The sequence below is a fragment of the Podarcis gaigeae genome (assembly GCF_964106915.1).
Source record: "Podarcis gaigeae genome assembly, chromosome: 6".
Taxonomy (NCBI): domain Eukaryota; kingdom Metazoa; phylum Chordata; class Lepidosauria; order Squamata; family Lacertidae; genus Podarcis; species Podarcis gaigeae.
Window position 1 is genome coordinate 10,837,636 of NC_139682.1, and position 22,942 is coordinate 10,860,577.

The window sequence follows — 22,942 nt, forward strand, 5'->3', positions numbered from 1 at the left end:
GAGCGAAATGTAGGTGCTGCCACACTGATCAAATGACACTTGGCGCTCATGGTACCTTACCTGATCAGTGGTATACAGTCCAGCTGAACTTCTTGTTTTAAAAACTCTTGGTTCGTTCAATGCCACTTGCATGCTACTTAATTTTAAGTCCAGGGTCAGTGTCCCTCTGATTGGTTCCATGGCAAACTGTTCTAGGACACAGTAATGTATCTAGAAATTTTACTCCTGTCAGAACACTTATGTAGTCTGTGTAAGGGCTGCTGCATTTCCTCATTTGGATGCTTGCTTGATTTCATTCTTCATTTCAAGATCTCTCAGAATATATTGCTCAGGGGAAACACTAGCAAACCTCCGGAACTCAATTACACTTGGGACCCAGTACCACCACCCACAATGGTTCTGTGTAGTAGTCTTCCCTTATTTACTTTGCTTCACTCAATGCCCTCTTATGTACTGAGCACTCCTTCCCATAGTTTGTATCCGGAGAAAACTGTGTCCCACTGGCTTTTTCCATTCTACAAAGTTTCCATTATGACCACAGAATCAAGCACTCCAGTTTGCCCATCTTGGCTTGGAGGCTTATAGCATTAGTGGCTTTTTTTATACAGTGTTTCTCTTCAGGTTCTCTTGGCAGTTGTGTTTTGGCCTGCGGTGCTTTGGCCTCTGAATTGCCATTTGGCACTTTCGATACCTAGGTTTATACCTTTTACCCAGTTAAATTACCATTTTTTTCATCAACCCAGGCAGACAATTTGTTCCAAACGAGACCCTCCTGGGCTCCTGTTGGCTTTCCTCTCCTCCCACCAGCAATCAGTTCAAAAGCTGTTCTGCCACCATTACTTCAAGCACCAACAGCTGGCTTCCATCCAGGTTTAAGTGGAACCCACTCCTTTTGTACAGGCCCAGTTTGTCCCAAAATGCTCTTCCAGTGCCTAAGTCCAAACCCCTCCTCCCAAAATCAGTCCCATTCACACTTTTGAGACTATAAAGCTCTGCCTGTGTTATCTGGTGCTGCATTGGGGGGGGGGGGGGAGAGAAGCAACATTTCAAAGAAGAGCTACCTTGGATGTCCTGGTTTCAACATCCTACCTAGCAACCTAACTTGCTTCCATGATCTCATGCATGCCAATGTGCACCAAGACTATTGGCTCCTTCCTAGCACTAAGGCAGTGTGACAACCATCATGACAGGAAGGTAATTCACCCTCCAGTCTATACATTTCTCACACCCAACTTTCTACGTTCCCAGTGGCTGAATCACACTACCAAGATCTCTACTCCCTGAAGAAGAATCATTGGCACGGGAAGATCCCCTCCTAAGGCATCATTTCCCTCTTTCTCAGGGACATTCTCCTTCCCCCATGTCCCACATTCTCTCACCAGGAGGGGAGCTATCTTCCTAGAAATGGGGCATGCTGCAACGTCCCCACCCAATGGCCCACTCTGCCAACTTCTCTATTCCTCTCAGCTTCTCAAAGTCAACAGCTGCTTAAACCTGAACATTACTTTTGGTTGGTATGAAGCCAGCTCTCATCCATGGTTAGCAAGCTTTGCTAGTACTGTCAAGACACGCTGATGATGTTTCCATTGGAAGCAACAACCTTGCAGAAAACTGTTAGCCAACAAAACGAGGATTAAACATTTACATGTTTATTTGTAATTACAATTTACATGACTCCATAAAGCAGCCCATGATAAAGGCCTACAAAATAAACCCAAGCTTTTATAACAACGTAAGTGAATGCATGACCTAGGGAGGAACTGAAAGCTAGCCATGAAACAGGGTGGGAGAGAATAAATGGCACCCAAAAGAGGCCTTTTAACAAAACATTCCTATACCTAACAAAAAGGGACACATGCCTATTACTACAGGCTTAACCCACTTTCATGCAAGAGTTTATAATCCCTCCTTACCCACCTTTCAACCCCCCAAAAAAATTCTTTTTAAAAACAAAAAAAAAGACCTGAACTATTTACAGAGTTTGGGAAAGAGGGAATCAGTTGACGGACTTGGAACATGCTGGTTTCCTAAGTTCCATTTAGGTTCCCCTTCCCCATTTTGAGGATTCGAAGTCCTACTCATGTTCCAAGAATACAAAGCATGTATTGCTCTTTCTCCAAGAAAAGGACTATTGACCAAAAGCTTAAACTTATTTTTTCCCCTTTAAGTAAGGGTGGGGTAAAATCTCAAATCTCCTTTAAGAGTTGCTGCATGGGTATCCCATAATGTGTAGCCTTCCTCACATGGAGAAAGCTTCACTGCAGCATGAAGGAGGAGGCTAATATTGGGAGGGGGCTGGAGAACAGCACTTGCCATTGGCCAGCTTAGTTGCTTAGCATTCCTACAGGAGGGGTGACCAGCACCTCAAGAAAATTTGTTGTACAGTTCCCCATAGAAACTATACATTTACGTGGTGAACCCAGAATTACAGATACATGATCAGCGACAATTCCCATCACCGCATTACATACAACTTGTTGCACTACAACTCGTTTCTAGACATCAAAATGATTTGTTTCAACCTGGAGGGTGAATGGTGAAAAGACAAAAAAATAAGAAATAAGGAAGGAGACCAGCAGAATCTTTGTTCCACAGATTAAGAGGTTTGCTGGTTTCAAACAAGCTTTGGTTCGCTTTTTGAAGAATTTAGAATTGTCTCATCTCCTTCAGGGAACAGATTAGGTGTTCTGTGTTCAGCTATTGCAGCCTTTGGAACCTAGAAGCAGCACAAGTTCCTTGTGCTACCTTAAAGAAAAAAAAGAAAAGACTCCTGGTAAAGGTGGTTAGTGAGCACGCATCTTTGTCCAAGTTGCTCCAGTGCGCCAATCCTGCTTTGACACAGAAGCAGCAGTGCCGTCAGGAGTACAAGCTTGTGGACATATCACTCCATTCACCCATGTTTTAAGTGCAGCAGGTCTGCTTGTTACCTCCTTCCTATGTACACATCGTAACAGAACACGCTTGAGAACCTAGACAACAGAAAGAAAAACATAAGCATTTTACATTTGCCTGAGAACATTTTCCCTATTGCCTCCCAACCTGGTTCTCAAGATACTGGGGAAAATGAATTGAAATATTAAGATTCTGGTGGACTTGATATTTAACTAACAAACACACACACACACACACACACACACACACACACACTCACTCACTCACACACACACACACACACTCTCTCTCTCTCTATATATATATATATATGCCACCCTGAGCTCATTGGAAATAGGAGGTTAGAAGCATAGATAGCAGAGAGCTGCTTCTATGTCACGCTTTCCTTAACGCCAAGAGCTGAGCTAGAACCTGCATTTTATTATCCTTTCTCCAAAGAAATCACAGGACAAATAACGGCTATACAGAAACAGTTTCGTGAGTTTCATTGCCATGAAGATCCTGAACTGGCTGGTTCCGATGGACAAACTAATTTTACCAGGTAGACAATTTGATTTACTTGATGCAGAGAATGCCCCAAAGCACTCCAGACCCAGAACCAAAGATAATTGAATTTTACAGCTTGCCTGCAAGGTTCACACTCTTCCAGTGCCCACTCTGGGAGGTGCCTGACTTCGCCGCACAGCTCCAGACCCCCTTCCGCCACGAAATCCCCCACGAAAGCTGCGGCCACGGAGAAACCGCCCAGACACACCAAACGTCTCTGTGTTGAGCTTCCGTTCCTCGGCCCACGTTGTACGCCTTGAACTAAGGAACAAAGGACCAGCTTTCCCAATCAGAATACAGTGGTACATCGGGTTCAGGTTACAGACGCTTGGGTTAAGAACTTCGCTTCAGGATGAGAACAGAAATCATGCTCTGGCGGTGCGGCGGCCCCATTAGCTAAAGTGGTGCTTCAGGTTAAGAACAGTTTCAGATTAAGAACGGACCTCCAGAACGAATTAAGTACTTAACCTGAAGTACCACTGTACACGCACCCCCCCCCCCCAAAGATGGTGTTGCAAACCGTTCCCTTGAATGATGTGCACGGTTAAGGACAGAGCACCAATTTACTCTTCAATATGCTAACGATGATGATTTTGAACATTCAGCCTCAGATCAACTTCACAAGCTCCCTGACCAGGGAGGGTGGGGAAAGCGATGCCCAAATGAATAGAACCGTGGACTTCTGATGACTATGATTAGAAAGCCAATGAAGCTATAAAGTGGAGGTTCTAAGATCCATGAGTAACCAACCTTTGTTTCAGTTCTGATGAGATGTTGTCAAAGAAAGACTTGGATTTGTCATAATAGCAGTTGGGCCCTAGGAGTTCTTCATCTGCATTGCCATCGCAATTCTCAGCAGCCACAGCAGGCTCCCCCTTTTCTTCTCCTGCCTCAACTTTCTCATCTGGAAAAACACATTCATGCGCAATGAACAAGCCACGTTGCTGTCTGTCCTCAGCCAGATGCTTCCCTTCACCCACTGCTGGAGGAACTGGCATCCAGATCACAACAAGAACACACATTAGTGAATTTTCAAACCTTTAAAATTGAGCTTCTTCTTGAATTCTTTGTCCAGCTCTTCTCGGTTGAATTGCGCATTTGCAGTTTCGAAGTCAAAGTCGCCCTCAAACTTTATTGTATTCTCTTTCACGGTAGTGGGTCGATTCTGCCCTCGGGAGCGATTCCTGGTTCTCCTGTTTCCTGAAAAGTAGTAGAAGAATACTTCCTAACTTGAGTTTCCCTGGCTCTAGACAGGCCAGGTTCCTTGCATGTGACCATGGAGTGATGCTACACCTGTCATTATAATTCTGTTGTGGAGATAAATATAGCAGCCCAGCTGCTCTGGCTATTTGCTACTTGAATGCCTATGAGTGTAATACTGGTGTAGAGCACCAGAACACCCAGTATTTGAATTTACCCATTCATGAACTTCCAGGATTCAACAATTCAGGTCCCTTCCCAATTAAAGCTGTAACACAGTGAGACCTTTTGCTACTGAACTGCTAACTGTGAAGTTTTCAAGTAACTGGAAGTTAGAGTAGCCATTCAAGGCATACTAACTGGCTCATAACACAAGAAATTTCAACTTGGATTTTGACATTTTCAAATGGACTGACGGTGATCTGTGCTTTGGATTGCTTAAGTCTTGTGGGTCAGAGATGTGTTTGCCAGTTATCCACATGCTTTCCTTTCTAGACAGGACATTATCAAATGTCATTTTGTTCTAGTCCTCTAGAATCAGTGGTGCATTAATCCATGTTCTTCTGCCCAATCTTACACATACAGAAGTAACACACAGGAAGGCAATTCAGTGTGGAAAAATCTACAGTCAGGTAACATACCTGATCTCCTCCTCTGAGGCCTTCTATTCTCATCATTCACTTGCCCTTGCATTTGAACAGGCGCTGGCTCAACTGTATCTAAGGCAAAATAGGAAAGTCTATTCAACTCAACAATATAAACCAACAAGCTGAACAGTATCAGCAGATGTTAGCTGAAGCAGACTTCAGACCTGGTTTTAACAGTGCTGACATATTTCTGAAAGAAAGCATTTCTGTACCACTTGTCTTGTTACTCTGCGGGATCTGGCGCATGTTCCGCTGGACCGCCGGAATGACTTTGATTGGAGGAGCTTTTTTGGGATTCAAGTTTTCAATGGGGCCCGTCTGAACAGCCTGCTCCACCATGGGACTTTTGCGCACTGAATGAACTGATGGAAAAGCAGCTCCTGTGGGGAAACCAAGGAATTGTCAGGATTCACGGTGGTGGTTCTGAACTGGAACTAGTCTCCCACATCCTGCCAAAAGAGTTTGGAACAGAAAGTTCTGCTGAAAAGGGGCTTCACCTAGAATACATTTCCTGCATTTGAGACTATGTTCAGGAGAGATGGCGGCTTGATTTTAATCCGGTCCAGGAAATGAGAGTAATAGCATAGAAATAAAATACATATAGAATCTAAATTTTCTTTTAACTGATGTTGGGAAGTCAGATTAACCACTGAGAAGCATTCAAACTGACAGCTATCAGGTTGAACAAGATGGCCCCAGACGGAAATCTAGGCAAATGTTTAGCGAGAGTACTCACAGGCTGAAGTGAAAAATGTAACTTTTACCTTGTACCGTAAGCTAGTTTCTACACAAACAAACCTCTCCATTGAGACAAGCAAGCTACATAAATTATCCAAGTTCAAGGGCCCATTCCAGCCAAGCAAGAACACTCAAGGAGGGTGTGGAACAGGGCCAATGAGGGATAAGGCCTGGGTAAGAGCCCCAAGGCCTGGAAGGTAGCGATTGGCCACAGGTCCAAAATTCCCCACCCTCGGTGTCAACCAGGAGTGTTCAACTAGTTTAAATTGCATGCAGTATCACAGATGTTAGCCTTCTACATAGCCACATGGTTTACACATGTTCTGATCCTCATGCATAAGCACACATTTCAAAGAGGTACTCTGTAGCCAATAATCCACAGCAGACTAGCACACCTGCATAGTTTCTGCGGCCTATTAGCCCTTCACTTCCCCATATGCCTTGGACCTCACATTGCTCTGAAAAAGTACTAACTTAAACAGGCTTTTCCCCTCGCAGAGGCACACTGCTACCCAGCAGTAGCAAATCCACAAGAACTATTATTTGGTTAAGGTGCAGAATACGGCTTTTCATGGTACAGAAGAGAGACGAACAGTGAGTGGAGTTTTTTCTTATTTACTTATCTAGCAAAATTTATGTACCACTTGATTGTAAGAAAATGTTTAGGCAGTCTGTATATTTCCAATAAAGTATTTGGGTCTCCACTGAATCCCTGTTTGTGAAAACGGCTCCCAATGTCTCACCCATGTTAACATAGCTTGAAACCAAGTTGACAGACACAGTGAAGTCTAGAATCTTTGCAGGGCAGGGAAAGAAATTCAGCAGGAGTTTCATTAGCTAGCAGACATGTGGCACAACTCTGCCACTCAACAGGTACTAAACTCGTTACTCCATCTCACCACTTAAACCTCTTAACAGTGAGGAAATCTCGTAAAACGATAGTGGAAACCAAAGTTTGTCTCAAAAATGTGAAAATCTTTTGAAAGCCTTCATTCTTGAACTAAAAAGCACACATAGTAGTTTGGGTGCAGAATTTTCTTTTTTGTTTGATTGTATAGTCCTGTTCCAACGTACAAAGCTCACCCTCTTGCCTCCCAGAATTGAGATTAAATGTTCCAGCACTGTCCCTTGTGCATATTTAGCTTTGCACTACAATGGCATTTAGGGGCTAGATCATGCTGTAACTAAAAGCAACTATGCAGGGTAAATTGCCACCAAAACGCAACCCAAACACTTCAGTGTAAAGTTTAGTCTCAGCGCAGTTTGACCAAATTGTTTTTATTAAGAATGCAGATTTGAACCTCTTGCTAAAGCAGCCAAGGGACAATGCGTACCATTAATTGAAGAGCCCTTAAAAAGCAAACTCAAGCATCACCAGAGGAAAATCTGATGGAGCCAACTACAACTTACCTCCTTCATGTGGAAACATTGCAACAAACCTGTCACAACTCACTATCCCCCTGAATGTATGATGCACGATATTCAGACAGCTTCTACTGTCAAGTCTCAAGCCACCTATAAGCTTCCCCAGAATCCTTGATTCAGAAAAGCAGTTTTGATTAGATTTGCAGCCAAGAGAGACATTTGCAGAGCCTTACAGCTCTGTTCTAAAAAAAACCCAAGTTAATTCATGCCAAGGTAATGCAACCTGCCTAGCAAGCGTCAATTATGTTCTCAAGCTGGACAGACAATGCACAGCCACAGTCAAGACACATGCAAGAGAACAGAAAAGTAGCCACACAAAGCATAACATGCAATGCAGCCCTCACAGGCAAATTTTACTGTAGAAATTTTGAGTAGAAATTCCTCCATGCAGTTTTGAACATTGTCCCATTCCCAGCAGGCACCTTCTCCCCGCCCCCCAAGCAGCTACTTGTCCTCTCCTCTTGCGAAACCTTGGCATCCGATATTTGTAGCACAATCTCAAACCAGAATCTCAAATCCAACACATTTTAAAAGGCCATAAGAGTAGCCCAAATCTTATCGAAGGTCAGCCACTCATCCAGACAAGACATTCCGCTATACAACAAGCTTGGTGTCGTGCATGTCCTATAAGCCGCCAGTATTCTAGGCTTACAGGTTCAATTCCTTGAACTTCAATTTGCATTGTGGTTTCTGATCATCATAGTTTCGCAGGCCCTCTTCTGGAAGCTCCATGGTGTAGCCTTCAAGGAAGGGTTTCTGAACTTAACTAGTGATCAGCCTCCTTGCTTCCTGGTCCCCACTTTCAATGGATTTCTCTTACGCCACTAGCTGCCTTCCCTCTAGCTAGTTCTGCCTCAATATTTAAAACACTACCCGGAACTCTAGCTCCTTCTCGTCCACCAATCAAATACCTGGAGCAGAAGCAAATGCACAAAGGTTTTCAGAAAGACTACTGCTGTAATCCTTGCTGAGGTTAACTCTGTTCAGGAGCAAGAAGGGGGGTTAAAAGACAAAATGGTTTTGAAAACACCATGCAGTTCTTCCAAATACTTGGAATCCTCAAGCTGCTGTTACCCTTAGAAGACAGCAGGTGTGGCTCTGATGACAAGTCAGGCTCTGAAACTGGCTGAGGAGACGAAGAAGAGCTAGGACTGGAAGCAGCTGCTGATGCTGGAGGGCTTACCAGTTTCTCTAAAAGAAAGACAGGAGGGGAAAAGACAAAGCAAAGAGGGAGAGACCAATAAGACACAAGGCACTAGAGTTATCCAGGTGAGTTGGGAAAGAAAGATGGCTCAAGATCTGTGTGTGTTCTTACAGTTTTGAGACTGGGGAGAATTTAACCAGGAACAAAACAGATATTGGTACCAGAAGAACATTCTGCATCACACAATTTAAGCATCAGCCTATCAATGCCTTTAAATAACTTACATTGCTAATAAGCACCTAAAATGGAAGCAACTGTTCAAACATACTGCCTTGGATTCCTCCTCTCCAATTTTCAGCTGATAAATAGAAAGCAGTTAAGCTGGAAACTTAACTGCTGAAAAAAATATATATAGTAAAGAGTTCTTAAAACCCGGTACAGTTTCTTCTCACTCGCTGTGATCAGATGACACCCTTACTCTCATTTTACAGCTGAGGAATCACAAGGAGTTTATGAATGAGCTGGGATTAGTCCAAAGGTAGCAGCTCTGACCCAGGTTTGGTCTGTTGCACCACAGCATGAATGGCCTTTCCCAAGGTGGAGGACTCCTACAAGATTCAATTCATAAAGCTAGTTTGTTTCTAGTCAGCAGCTAAAGCAAAGAAATCAAGCTTAATTCCAGTAAGACATGGGCTGCTGAAAATATACGTCTTCAGTTTAGTCCTCACTGCAGGTGGTAAACAAATGTCTGGGCTGTCCACTTTAGACAGCAGGAGGAGGCTCACATGATGGAATTCTTCCCAACAGGAAGAAAAACAAAACAAAAACATTCGAAGCCTCTCTCCAATCAATACAGAAGTCTCCTCCATGCTGGAAACTGAACCGCATTCCCTGCGAGTCTCCAGCTGCAATCTGGAGTGGTACAGCCCAGGCAAACATATCAGTTTATTATTACAGTACTCACCTAAACCAAGGGAAGCTGCATACTGCTGGCTAATTAAAGAGCTGGCAGCAAGTTGGCTGTAGGGCGGCATACCTCGGAAGGGACTGTAAGGCACGTGTGGCTGAAAGGAGGGTGCTGAGGCAGAGCTCAGAGAAGACTACAAAATGAGAGAACACCATATTATATTATATTATTAAATTTGTACACCACCCTATACCCACAAGTCACAGGCTGACAGGATAAAAACACAATATGAAAAAACAAAACAAAATACATAAATGCAAACAAAAACAACTCAATAACCCCCCTACCCCACACCCACAAACAAAAAAAAATATTAAAAGGGCATTGAGTGTCAATCAACCAAAGGACTGGTTAAAGAGGAATGTTTTTTGCCTGGTGCCTAAAAGTGTATAATGAAGGCACCAGGCGAACCTCCCTGGGGAGTGCATAAAGCTATGCTTCTAAAGTTAAAGGCTGCAAAATGAAGATGGACAGGAGGTAGAAAAATATTCAATGCTAGCACAGTTGTTTTTTAACTTTCAGAATGTTTAGCATCACTACTACAAAATAGCACAGGTCCTTGTAGGTTAACAGCTACAATGCACAGGTTGTCAGCAAACAAAGCCAGACAAAGGCGGGGATGGGACAGAATTGACTGCTACACTATCATACCTTTTGGGTGGGGGGGGGGGGAGAGCTAGCATGTGCGAAGGAATGAACACTCTTAATATAGGGGGAACAGCCTAACTCGAATCTAAGAAATGGCAGAAGGGCTGTCATGCTTGTCTGCTGTACCAAACAAACAGAACAATCTTGTGACATCTTACAAGACTAAAAAATCCAATAGTGATAATTCAATTAAGAGGGGTGTCAAGCTCAACTGCTGGATGAAGCCACCACTGGTGTTTCAGATGAAATAACTTACCTGGACAATAGCAGGATCCTGGGGGAGATTATGCTGCGCTTTTGGAGGCTCACATACAGTGATATCTTTAATATCACTACCTCGAAAGATGATATATTCATAAACTTCTTCCCTTGGAGGGGCAGGACGGTCTGTGGGACGATCTTCAGTTCCAAAGGAGCGCACTTTGAACATTAAAGAAAAAGTACTAATGTTAATACTTGGAAGACAACAGGCCATTTTATATTGCCTTTATGAAACGCATTTGATAGCAGGGTCTCCCCTGATCTGCTTGAACTACAATTCTGAGGACTGGAGCTGGGACGTCTGTTCTGACCTTGCCTGCTACATCCTAATTTGTCCAAGGGGCAAGCTCTCTTCCCTCCAACAATTACAGTGCAAGCAGCTCTTGGTACTTGTGGTGGCTGATGCTGAAAACCACCTCCTGACTCCCCCTTGTTTGCACTGCATTATAGAGCAGGACCACAAACTGGCTGTTGCAAAACTATTACAGAGGAATAGATGGAAGTCCTCTGAATATGCAACTACTATTCCTCCAATACCCACTCTTTATCAGTATCTTTTTCACTCCAGGCAAAGACATTTCTCCCCCCCCCCCTCCAGGCCTTTTAATCCTGATGAGGCATTTTATTACTTTGAATTCTGATCTATTGAGTGTTAATTCATTGTGTATTTGTTAGCTTTCCAAAATATGAATCACTCAGAAATACTGGAAAGGAGATCGGTCTTTAGTATCAAGGACAACAACATTTGTCAAGGTTCTAGAACACAAATGGGGAACCTTCAGATGTTTGCAGGCTCCCAACAGCTCCAAGCAGACTGGTCAATGGCCAGGACAGCAGCCCACAAATTTCTGAAAGGCCACAGGTTCCCCAACCCTGTATACCTGAAGGAGCATCTCCACCCCCATTGTTCAGTGCCTGAGATCCAGCACTGAGGGCGTTCTGGTGGTTACCTCATTGCAAGAAGGTTACAGGGAACCAGACAGAGGGCCTTCTCAGTAGTGGTGCCCACCCTGTGGAATGCCCTCCCATCAGATGTCAAGGAAATAAGCAGTTAGCCTATTTTTAAAAGACACCTGAAAGCAGCCCTGTTTTGGGAAGTTTTTAATATTTAATGCTGTATTGTTTTTAACACTCGATTGGGAGCAGCCCAGAGTGGCTGGAAAACTCTACCAGATGGGCAGGTATAAATAATAAATTATATTATTATATAACCCCATTGTGTTTGCTTTGTATAAGCAAGTTTGGCTCAGCAATTTAGTCAAATTGAGTCCACATTTCAATGCACAGGATTTGTGTTCCCCAGTAATTTGTAGAGCAGTAATGAGACCATACCACAGGGTTAAAAGGAAGTTCAGTTAAGAGGCAGGAAAGGGGGGACGGACAGAAAGCATTAACAGAGTCGTACAAGACATCTATCACTTCATTCTCCCTTAAATTCAAGCTTCTCCCATCTCAGCAGAAAGGGCACAGGAATATAAAAGTTGTGTTGGTAAGTCCATGAGGTCACAATGATTTAAAGGAAGCAAAGGGTAATTTTTTTAAAAAAGTCTCTCAAGCAGCCAAGAGAAAGAACAGTTACTCTAGAACAGTTGTCCTCAAACCAGACCTTCAAAAATGCCAGAGGGTTGTTGCATGAACACATTTGTGAACCCAACCAATAATGTTTTACACATGTTTTAATAGTACCAAGTTTCCCTTTTACAGATCAGTTACATTTATGTTGGAGTGAGCTGAATAAAATCAGCATTTTCCAGATAGTTGTGTTAAGCTTCCGATGCAGCTATTGGCAGGCTTCCCATTTACATAAATATGATGCTGCGAACAGGATTAAGGCTGTCAGAGCTCTATTTACATGTTCATGATACTCCTCACTATACCACCCAGAACTATGCACGAGTCTTCTAACTAAGCCAATACTGGGCAGTCTTCTTCCCACTTCAACTTACTGAGAAAGAATCCCTTTTTTGGGAGACAGTGAGAACTTGGTTTCTATATCCTTAGCTGCAAAGCTGAGAACTGAGACTGGAGCCTCAGAGATAGAAGAGGTGTGTTTTTGCTTGGCTACTGGTGATCAGAGAACAAGGCAGCACAGTAGCAACTGCAGCAAGGACTAAATGATTCAATCGGAGAAAACAAGAAAGTAAAGGTAGCTGTGTTGCCAACAATAAAATCTCCAAACTATTAAGGGGAAACCTTTGTATTTAGCAGCTTCTGGGAGCTCCTGACAAGGACTTATAAACAGGGTCGTTTGTGAGGATGACCCAGATTGCAGTATTGCGCTGTCTGTAGGACCAAGAGACATGGATGGTGGAGAAGCTGCTGCAGCGACCTGCCATGTTTGTCTTCCTGCCCAAGAATGTGCAAAATAATTACACCTGCAGCAAGTGCAAGCTTAGAGCAGAGTAGACAGTCATGGAACAGTGACACAGATGGGGTGCCCCCAGAGAGGAGGAAGATTGTGCACTGCAGGAGACAAACCCCTGGAGGAACATGACACACAGAAGCAGGACTTGTCAGGAGCCATGCTGTGCCACTGGAGCTGCAAAATTGATTCCATGCCCTCACCTCGGACAGATTCTGGGCCAGAGGAGCAAGGATAGCAGTTGCAGAACTCAGAATACACCGAAGGTGGCTGTGGAAGATACAGCATACAGAACCATTCCTGCCTCTCCTCAGAGTAGGTAGAGACCTGTGGTAGTAAGTGACTCCATACTGCGGAGGACAGAGGCAGCAGTGTGTGGAGGAAACAGGACGTCACAGGAGGTGTCCTGTCTTCCGGGGGCAAAGATTCATGTGACTGAAGTTGCCAAGTGTTATAAAGCCCACTGACCATAACTTCTTCCTTCCGATTCTTGTGGATACAAACGATATTGCCGGACACAGCCTTTGACGTAAACCAAGGAACTATGAGACTGAACAGGAAGCTGAAATGCCTTAAGAGTACAGTGTGATATGGGGGGGGGGGTCTAATGTTATTTTAGGCAGCTTCAGATCAAGGGAAGTACCAGTACTTAGTCCTGCTCTCTTCTTTCTTGGTCGGACCACACTGTGTCCAGTTCTGGGCTCCACAATTTAAGGATATTGACAAGCTAGAACTTGTGCAGAGGAGAGAACTACCAAGATGATGAAGGGTCTTGAAACCAAGCCTTATGAGGAATGGGTATGTTTAGCTTGAACAGGAAACAGGATATAACCATCTTCAAATATCTAAAGGGCTGTCACATGGAGCATGCTTGTTTTCTCCTGTTCCAGAACCCAAACCAATGTCTTCCAAGATACCAGGCTATTTCAACCAAACATCAGGAAGAACTTTCTGATGGTATGAGCTGCTTGACAGTGGAACGGACTCCCTTGGAAGATGGAAGACTTTCCTTCAATGGAGGTTTTTAAGCAGAAATTGGATGGCCATTTGTCATGGATGCTATGGTCGAGATTCCTGCATGAAGTTCACTGGGTGACCTAGGGCTGGTCACACACAGCCTAGTGGATGTCACAGAGTTTCTTGTTTGTCTTTTTGAAGATAAGAAATAAAAGTCAGCACCATTCCGAGCTTCTTAAAAAACAACAAGATGAAAATGTTGGTGCATAATTCTCTGCCGGCTGCCAATGGTATTATTGATATAGGAATTAAAAATATGAGCAGGGGCATATGTGAAGTATAAAATTTCTTTACTACCGTAAGTATAGATCAAGAAATGCTATATTTGTGTAGGCCCAAAATAAAGTCTGCTCAAGAGATTATGTTGGTATCAAGGATCCATTTATTTACACCAACTTATATTGGTAAGTATGTTTTGTTCTGTCAAGTGTTGTGTTTCTCTGTTTCTCAATGCTAGAAACTCAGATATACAATCTAATCACCAAATGGCACCTTTAACCTAGATTACAGCTGCCACAATGGAATGTCAATGCGCCATTTCCCCCCTGCCACATGGAGTAATAATTATTTGTATTATTTTCATTTCTACTTTGAAGAGAAAAAAATCTCAAAGCTGTTTACAACACATTAAAACATCAAATAAAACAATCCAGAATGAAGCAAATTCAAGCTTCAAGGAAAATATTTCAGATCCATATCTGACATTTTGCTTTCCCCGTATTTATTGACCTACTTGATTGATATAGCTGTCCCATAGCAGACATACTCTAGGAAGCTAATGTAGTTGTAGTGGTTAGTGTGTCAGAGTAGGACCTGTGAGATCAGAGTTCAAATCTCCACCGTCATGAAGCTCACTGGGTGACCTTGAGCCAGTCGCAGCCTCCTAACCTACCTCAGAGGGTCGTTATGGAATTAACGGGGGGGGGGGTGAACCATGTACTCCTTGGAGAAAAGCCCGGGATATAACTGCAGTAAATAAGCTCTTCTGCTTACCTGCTTTAGAAAGCTGAAGGGACCAGCCAAATGGAGATGTCATTTGCCAACCTGGTGTACAGAGATCTCCACATGGGCTTAAATTGGACCCACAACAGTCACAAAACATGTCTGGGGGGTTTCTGAACTGCCCCTTCTGTGTGTGAATCAGCATGTGGACACCCTCTTCCAGGTTTTCTTCAAAGGAATAGGGAAATGAAATGTGCTCTTACTGATGCTACACTGATTCTCAAAAGATACTTGCAACACTTCTTGCTGTTTGAGTCTTAGCGCGATAGGGATATAAGCTCCAACATCTCTCTTCTAAGCTGTGGAGAAAGGCACAGGCTCAGCTGTTGCATTTTAGCTCAACATTTATGCCAGAAGACACAGTTCTCCCCTCTTGGGCAGTGGGCAGTCATTCAAATTAACATTTTAGTAGACTAACAAAGCCAGCCAAGATTTCCTGACCATAGGTAGGCAATATTGAGGACTTTTTGAAGCAGGAGGTGGTGGCCAGCAACACTGCTGTGGATTATCTGCAGTAGACACGTCTTGGTGCTGCAGAAGCGGTGCATTTTCGCAATGGAAAGTTGTGAGCGTGGTATGTCCAAAATACAATGCAAAGGTTACCCAGGATAAGCCTCCCAAGGGACATAGGAAGCTGCATTATGCCAGATCAGACTATTTGTCCATCTAGCTCAGTGTTGTCCACTCTGCCAGATCTTCAGAGCCTCAGACAGATTTTCCCTATCATCCGTTGCCTGATCCTTTTAACTGGAGATACTAAGGATTGAACGGGGTGTCCTACACATAAAAAAAGTGAGTGCTCTACTATTACTACTAAGCTGTGGTCCTGCTACGTAAAGATTAAGAACAGACAATTGATGGCGCAGGAAGTGGGGAGCTAAATCCAGCCTGCCCCTCCCTCTGTTAAGCACATGAGGTTCTTTTTCCAGACTAGCAAGCAGAGAAAGGAGTATAGATCTTCTTTTAACGTAGTCCAGTGTTAACTGCAAGACACTTTTGACACAGGTTCTCTCCTTAAGCACCTTACTTATTCGTTTCCATTTGCCTAGATTTGTGGTGGTGTATGGAAATCCACTGCCTCAAGTCAAAGAATCTATTGCTGGTCAAACAGCAGAGGAAAATATTACAAGAGCCCTTTGCTGATCTCTGCAAAAGAATATTCAGGTGAATCCAAATTGCTTGCCCTTCATTCCATGCAATATTCAAAATATGTTCTTGCAAAAAAATGAGTTGCTGACCTAAACTAGACACTACCTAGGATGTATGGTTTCTTAATCACCATGAGGACTAGTAACTGGCTTAAATTAAAACCAAGAAGGAATTCAGAAAATCTAGCCTAAGTTCAGGTTCAAAACACAACTGCTTGTTCTTGTGTGTCATCTACAAAGACAAGAATACTGTCAATCGAAGTGTTATTAATTCAGAAACACATTGCTTTTGATAAACAGATCTGAGGGACTAGGACTCTGCTTCAGCCAGCTACTGTTTCAACAAGATGCACATAAGAGTATTAATCCTATACTAGGGAATTGGAGAGGAGACAGAGCCTGATATTTAGCTAAACGCAGAAGACAGCAGTTCACAATTGAGTGCATATCAAATCTATAAAGAATGCAGAATCAGTCCTCTATCACATTTTATGTGGGCTGATGCAAGAGGCAGGAACAGTGCAAGGCAGCAGGATGGAGGACCTTTAAAGGAGACAGACATACAAGCTGAAGGAGGTGGGGCTACATTCCAACTGCCTGCAAGGTAAGGGAAGCCAGACAGCATACAAAGCTACACAAGAGAACAATGGCTGGCTGCTGCAGACAGCCATCTCCCTCCTGAATCAAGCACAGCAAGATCAGGTATCAGATAAGCTGCACTAAAAAAGTTTATTTCCCCCTCCCCCAAATACTCCTGTTGCTTGGCTGCTGGGCTTTAGTATTAAGACACACAAGGGATTTCTTAGCCTTGGACAAGAAAACATAAGGCTAACATCTGGTTGACCATATTTCTTTAATTAAGAGAATACAGGAAGCTGGAGGGGAATTGAACTAGAATCAAGTATACATGCAGCTCACTGCCCCCCCCCCCCAGTGCAGCCAGGTAGCCAGCTATTAAACCCTGCACATCCCAGCCAGGTTTGTCAAGCTCTCCTTCGGCTTTAGCAGCAGAGAAGCATTGGGAGCCGACTATGAAGGGGCACAGAACACATGCAATTCTGCCCATCTACAAGGCCTACCTTCTTGTTTCCTCAACCTAGAGACTTGGGCAGTTTGTAGTCAGGTCACAACTAACCATCTCAGCTGAATCAGGGTAGAATCAGCCCCCCCCACCAAACACTTGTCAGTTGCACACAATCTTAGCGCTAACTTCTACATCATGTTCCAGAGAATACCATGCCTTATGAAAGATGTGGACAGCCCAGCACTGGCCTCCAAGGTGTTCTAAGCCCAAACAAATGCAAGGAACGAACAAACCCGTTTTCTTTACAGGTGTTGGGAAAAGAAAAGAAAAAATCAAGGGGTGAAGCCTCCAAACAAAATGGAATAAGCAGGGAGGAAGGGAATTCCCTTTGTGAGAAGAAAGGCTTTCAGAGGCCTTACTATGAGAAAAGCTGTCTTCAATGTGATATAACTCTTGCCAAGAAAGAAAAGGGATGAAGCTGGGGCCACCCCAAGCTAAATGCCTGTGTCACCTGGTGTGCCAATCACCTGCAACAACCTACAACTGATCTTTTCCATTTACAGATTCCAAAAGCTGGAGAAATTGAAAATAACACAACAGAATGCTTTAGGGAATAGGAGGAGGCAAGGCAGCCCCTCAGACATCTGCTGCAGGAACCTAGGTCACTTTCATCATTATCAAGGCAAAGGCCCCAGAAAAGCTTTCCAGGCCCATGCTGTTAAAGCTTAGAATACAGGGGCACCCCAACCCATTAAGTGAAGGGGAAACATGGAGACATTTCCCTGGCTCTCAAAAGTAGTGAGAAAGAAAATATGAACCACACATCTTCCCCAAGTCAAAGACATGAGGGCCTCCAGGTGAATAAAGTAGTGCCCTTACATACTTGGCATTTTACAGAAGACTAGACATTCTCTTTTCTACTCTCAGCTATTCATGCAAAGTTTTGAAAAATGACAAGATATGACAGGAAGAGAAAATGACAATCCAGAGACCAAAGTGGATGAAATGAAGCTGCAAAGACCATCTTTTCCCAAGCATACCCTCAGAGACCTGGATTTTGAGGCACACTTTCCCAGAATAAGTCCAAGTTGACCAAACTGCAGGAGGCAGCGGAAGACAGGAGTGCCTGGCGTGCTCTGGTCCATGGGGTCACGAAGAGTCAGATATGACTAAACAACAACAAAACCTACATATAGAAGCTACAAAGGCTGCAGAACACATTCTCCTCCTGGTAATGTGGGTATTCCATAAAATGTTCACTCCTGATTTACCTATGCCCTAAACCAATCTGAATCAGATTAAACATGTTTAGATGATGTGTACTTTCCTTCCAGCAATTTACAGATAACCAGAACATGAGAATGGGTATTGCACATGGATTTTTTCCCCAAACCGGCCCTGCTTCCTGATGAAGTTTCACAACACTGAAACTGTGCAATGTAGCTGGCATCAAATTTCTACTATCTATTCGCACAAAAAACATGGGAAAATTTTCCACAGAAAAATATAGGAACAGAAAATTTTCCACACCACAGCTGCTTCCCATAAAGTGAGCTTGGAAGACTGGAAAAAGGCAGCAGCCAAAGTTCTTCAGAGAGTATGCAACTTAAGGCCTCCAGCTTGTTCATCTTTCTCTTCAAAGTCAGCAGGACGCCTATGCAAGTAGAATTAAGAAGCTCGCCTACTCTTCTGTGAGAAACAGCAAGAGGTAGGAAGTGTGTCGTAAGGAGTTGCAGCATCTACAAAGGCTGTTTTCATAGAACACACTTTCTCAACCTTCAGTCTCCAGATATTGTTGGACTACAAACCCCATCATCCCTGACCCTGGTCCCTTCTAGCTGGGGGTGATGGGAGATGTAGTCCCAAGGTTGAGAAAGGCTGTCCTATAGAGGTAGAAGATGCAGGTAGCCCAAGATTATATTCCTTACTTGTATTAAAGAACAAAGCATGCAGCATGCAAGGGGACCCTTTTGCTACCTAGGCACAAGTCTAGCCAAGAGCCTGGGAAACATGCACACACACACAAACTGTTTAAAAAGAAAGGAAAAAACCCCAAGGCCCTCATGATTAAGGCACCCTCTCCCCTTGTCCAGACATCCACCCCCCTGCACTGTCTGGCTTGCAATTTGCAATCTTCCCCACTAATGGCAAAGTGTATAAATATCAACTCTGCATTCTTTTCTCTTTTAGCACCACGGGGTTTGCAAGAAAAGAAAAGGCAGTACTGCAAGCAAGCCATTTACAGCCTCTCCGTGGGGAGACGGGGGGGGGCGCGAATGGGGAGGAAAAGAAGCAAAGACTGTTTGCAAAGGAGGCTGAAGCGTTGCTCTCCACCCCAATGCCAACCTCTCCTTCCAGCTTCCCACCAGGCCCTTCAACCTCAATTTCAAGAGCAACAGCAGCAGCTCCTCCATCTATGAGTAGCCATGTTTTTCTGGGTTGCTGTTTTTCTTTCCCCTCTCCCTTTTTTAAAAAAAAAAAACCCCACCGCCGAGCAAATAAATTAGGACTATTTGGGAAGCACACGCCCCCTTTAAAGCTCAGCTGCCTCCCTCCTTCCCCCCGCCGAAGGCAGACATCAAACCGCACCCCCTGCAAATGAAAGAAAGGAAAACGCTGGAGGAGGGAGGAGGAAGGGAGGGGGGAAAGGGAAAAGAAAGGAATTCGAGGTAACGCGACTTTTCCGACGTCGGACCCGCTTCTTTCCTTGGGGGGGGGGGAGAAGAGCAAGAGGATGGGGGCCCCACCCACCGCCTCTCCTGGCGCCCCCCAAGCCCCCTTTTATTCCTTCTCTCCCTCACGCCCACCCGCGCACACGCGCTCGCCCCCCCCCCCGCGGCTTGTGAGGAGGGGGGGTCTTCGGCGACCCCCTACCCACCCTTGGCCAAGGCGACGGTGGAGTTGTCGGTGTCGATGGTGTAGAGGATGCCCTCGTAGCGGATCTGCGCCTTGGAGATGAGGCTGATTTTGCTCCCGATGTACGGCGTCCCCGAGCTCATGGCGTCGCCGGGCTGGGCGGCCGCGGGCCTCGGTGGGGGGAGCGCCGCAGGGGAGGCGCGGGAGAAGTCTGGGCTTGAGGGCGGCCGGGCCGACACCCCGCCAGGGACCAGCACTCTCGCTCGCAGGACCGGCTGGCTCAGCCAAGGCCCAGCAGCCAGGCTCGAGTTAGCACGGCGTCGTCGTCGTCGTCTTTATTGTTTACCGCAGCTCGACCTCTTTTTTTTCCTCTCTCTCTCTCTCTCTCTTTTCTCAATTCCTCTCCTCAACTACGCCCAAGCCACTCGCCGCTGCGGCGGACTGAGGAAGGAAACCCCGGCCGGCCGCTCCTTTTATAGCCCCGGAGGCAAGGCGGCGATTGGGGGAGAGGGGCGCGCGCGCGAGGCAGGCGGGCGGCGTGAAGGGAGGGGAGAGAGAGGGGGGGGGAGAGAGCGTGCGGAGGAGGTGGGGAGGGGGGTGAGTGAAGGGCGGAGCCGCGCAAGCGCACTTGGCAATGCGCGCGCCGGACGGCTCGCGAGGGAAGCGGCGCGGGGAGGAGGCGGTGAGGGCGGAGAAGGTCAGAGGGAGGGAAATGGGAGGGGAACGCGCAGGGTGGGTGGGGCGCGCGGCTCGGGCGTCACGTGACGGGCGGCCTGTTCCTCCCTCACGCGCACGTTATAAAACGAGCGCCCGTCAGTTATTGGACGGAGGAGTAAAACTTCGACGCTGCTGTTGTTGTTCCTTCTCCTCCTGTTTTTGAATAAAGGGCTTTACAGTATAGCCGACCCCAAAATATTTGTGCTGTCTTGGCTGAAGAGCAGCAGTTTTTGCAAATGGTGCACTCAGTGACCGAGGCCAAAAAAGCTCCAGGAGCGCTAGGTTAACCCGCCCCCCCCCCGCGTCCCTGACACTAAAAAGATATAATAAATAAGTAAACGATGAATGTATCGCCTTTCTCAGGAATGTTAAGAGCTCTGCAGGATGAGGCCAGCATCTGCCGGCTGTTTGGTCATGTGATGGGTTGTTTACATAACCTGTTTTGATCCAAAGGCTCTCAAAGAGGTGAATAGCACAGTAATACAAATATATATATATGCAATCAATCAGCATGAAATAGCAAAATGACAATATGTCCAGCAGTCAAACAGGACATGTGTTCTCAAGCTGCATTTGTGCTCTTGCTCAAAAGCGAGATTCCTCCCAGCTGCAAGCACATCTGGAACCGATTTACCCACATTCTTGCAGCGGGCAGCCTGATGCCAATGCAAGGCCTGCAAGCACGAGGGCACTCTCCACACCTGCAATTCCCAGCAAACTGGCATTCAGAGGGGCATGCAGTTTGCAGTATAATAGCCATCACGGCTGGTAGCCATCGATGGTCTCACTCTCACCCACTACAGATTTGTGTATTCAAAGCCATCCCAATTGTGGCAATTGCTACATCTTGTGCTAGCAAGTTCCATAGCTTGAACCATGAGCTCTGTGAAGACCTTGAATGACATCCCCAAACGGCTGCCTCACTCTGCCAAGTGGTAGGGCCAACCCTGAAATGCTTGTAGAGGCATAGTCAATGTCCGTTTCTGTGGTTGGTCAGATGGTTATGCACTGCTTAAGAATTATCCACAGGTTCTCTCCCTCTACGATTGCTCTTTCTTGAATTGTTACTGAAACATGAATATTCTGCTCGCTGACATTTTTCCTTCCCCCCACAAGATATTTTGGTTTATGGTAAGAGATAGAAGTCACATCCACATTGCACATTTAAAGCATTCAAAAGATGCTGGGAATTGTAGTTCTGTGAGGGGACCTACCAAACAACTCTCAACACCCTGGCAAATTATTTGCACTAAAGATAGCATACTGTGGCATAGCTCACTATAAAGTTAATATTTAAAGGAGGGATGGGGAACTTGTGGTTATGCAGATGTTGCTAGATGGTAATTCAAAACATCCTCAAACAATTGGTCATGCTGACTGACGTTGATCAGAGTTCGAATCTTACCACGGACTGGAGGGCCACAGGTTCCTAACCCCTGATTTACTGCTAGCAATGGCAGCACATAAAACTTTCTCTTCCATCACCCTAGATGTTAAGTGACAGAGGGCAAAAGGTCTTGTTCAGAGTATTGTCTCTCCCTGATAAATTCCGTAGACCGTGCTGCGGGCAACTAACATCTCATGTTAAGCATGACTTGCTGGTCTTCTTTTGGCTAAAAACTCAGGGTAAGGAAAACTCTCTTGTGTCCAGTTTATATCAATAGTTGCCTACTGATCCATATATTTACTGATTTGGAAAAATTGGGGCAGCTTAGAGTTGGATCGGTGCTTAAAATAGCTGGTAAAAACCAGTAAGGGTAGGTTAATATAGCACTACTTTTGGATCCTGAGGATTTTGATATGTATTGTCTGGTCCTGGGTCCTGTTGACACTAGCAAATACATAAGAAGATTCTGCAGGATCAGGCCAAAGGTCAGTCAAGTCTAGCAATCTGTTCTCACAGTGGCTGACCAAATTCCAAGCAGTACTTGAGCATCACAGCACTATTCCCACCTGCCATTCTCAGTAATGGGTATTCGCTTCTGACCGTGGAGACGGATTCGAGCATAGTCATTGCGCTACGAGCAAGCAACTGATAACTTTATCCTCCGTTAATGGGTCTGATGCACTTTTAAAGTTGGAGGCCATCACTCCCGTTTGTGGGAGAGAATTCCATAGTTTAACTAAGTGTGTGTGTGTGGAAAAGGTATTTTCTTTTGGCTGTCCTGAATCTTATTTTTTTTAAACATTTTTTTATTGCTTTTTTAAAAGTACAGAAATACAGAAAAAAGAATAAAGAGTGGTTATAAGAAAGAGAGATATAAATAACAAATTTCCATATTCTTTTTCCATCTAACCTATAGGACTTCCCCACATCCTCCGAACCCTGCGTTCTCTGTCTTATAAAG

At 44.8% G+C, this 22,942-nt stretch overlaps 1 protein-coding gene across 4 annotated transcripts; it reads right to left on the reverse strand.

Moving 5' to 3' along the window:
- Nucleotides 1-1,633: 1,633 nt before the first annotated feature.
- Nucleotides 1,634-20,531, reverse strand: LSM14B (LSM family member 14B). 4 transcript variants are annotated; one of them, XM_083744533.1, is made up of 10 exons: nt 19,900-20,531; nt 10,464-10,627; nt 9,557-9,692; nt 8,523-8,639; nt 5,498-5,665; nt 5,280-5,357; nt 4,477-4,638; nt 4,189-4,342; nt 3,519-3,699; nt 1,634-2,969 (listed from the first exon to the last, which is right to left on the reverse strand). In XM_083744533.1, the coding sequence occupies exons 1-9, from the start codon at nt 20,018-20,020 to the stop codon at nt 3,528-3,530; spliced, it is 1,272 nt and encodes a 423-aa protein (XP_083600659.1). In that variant the 5' UTR covers nt 20,021-20,531; the 3' UTR covers nt 1,634-2,969; nt 3,519-3,527. The 4 variants fall into 4 exon arrangements, with proteins under 4 accessions (XP_083600659.1, XP_083600661.1, XP_083600660.1 ...); XM_083744535.1 differs by lacking the exon at nt 8,523-8,639 and having other exon boundaries at nt 19,900-20,503; XM_083744534.1 differs by lacking the exon at nt 5,280-5,357 and having other exon boundaries at nt 19,900-20,503.
- Between the last annotated feature and the right edge of the window lie 2,411 nt (nt 20,532-22,942).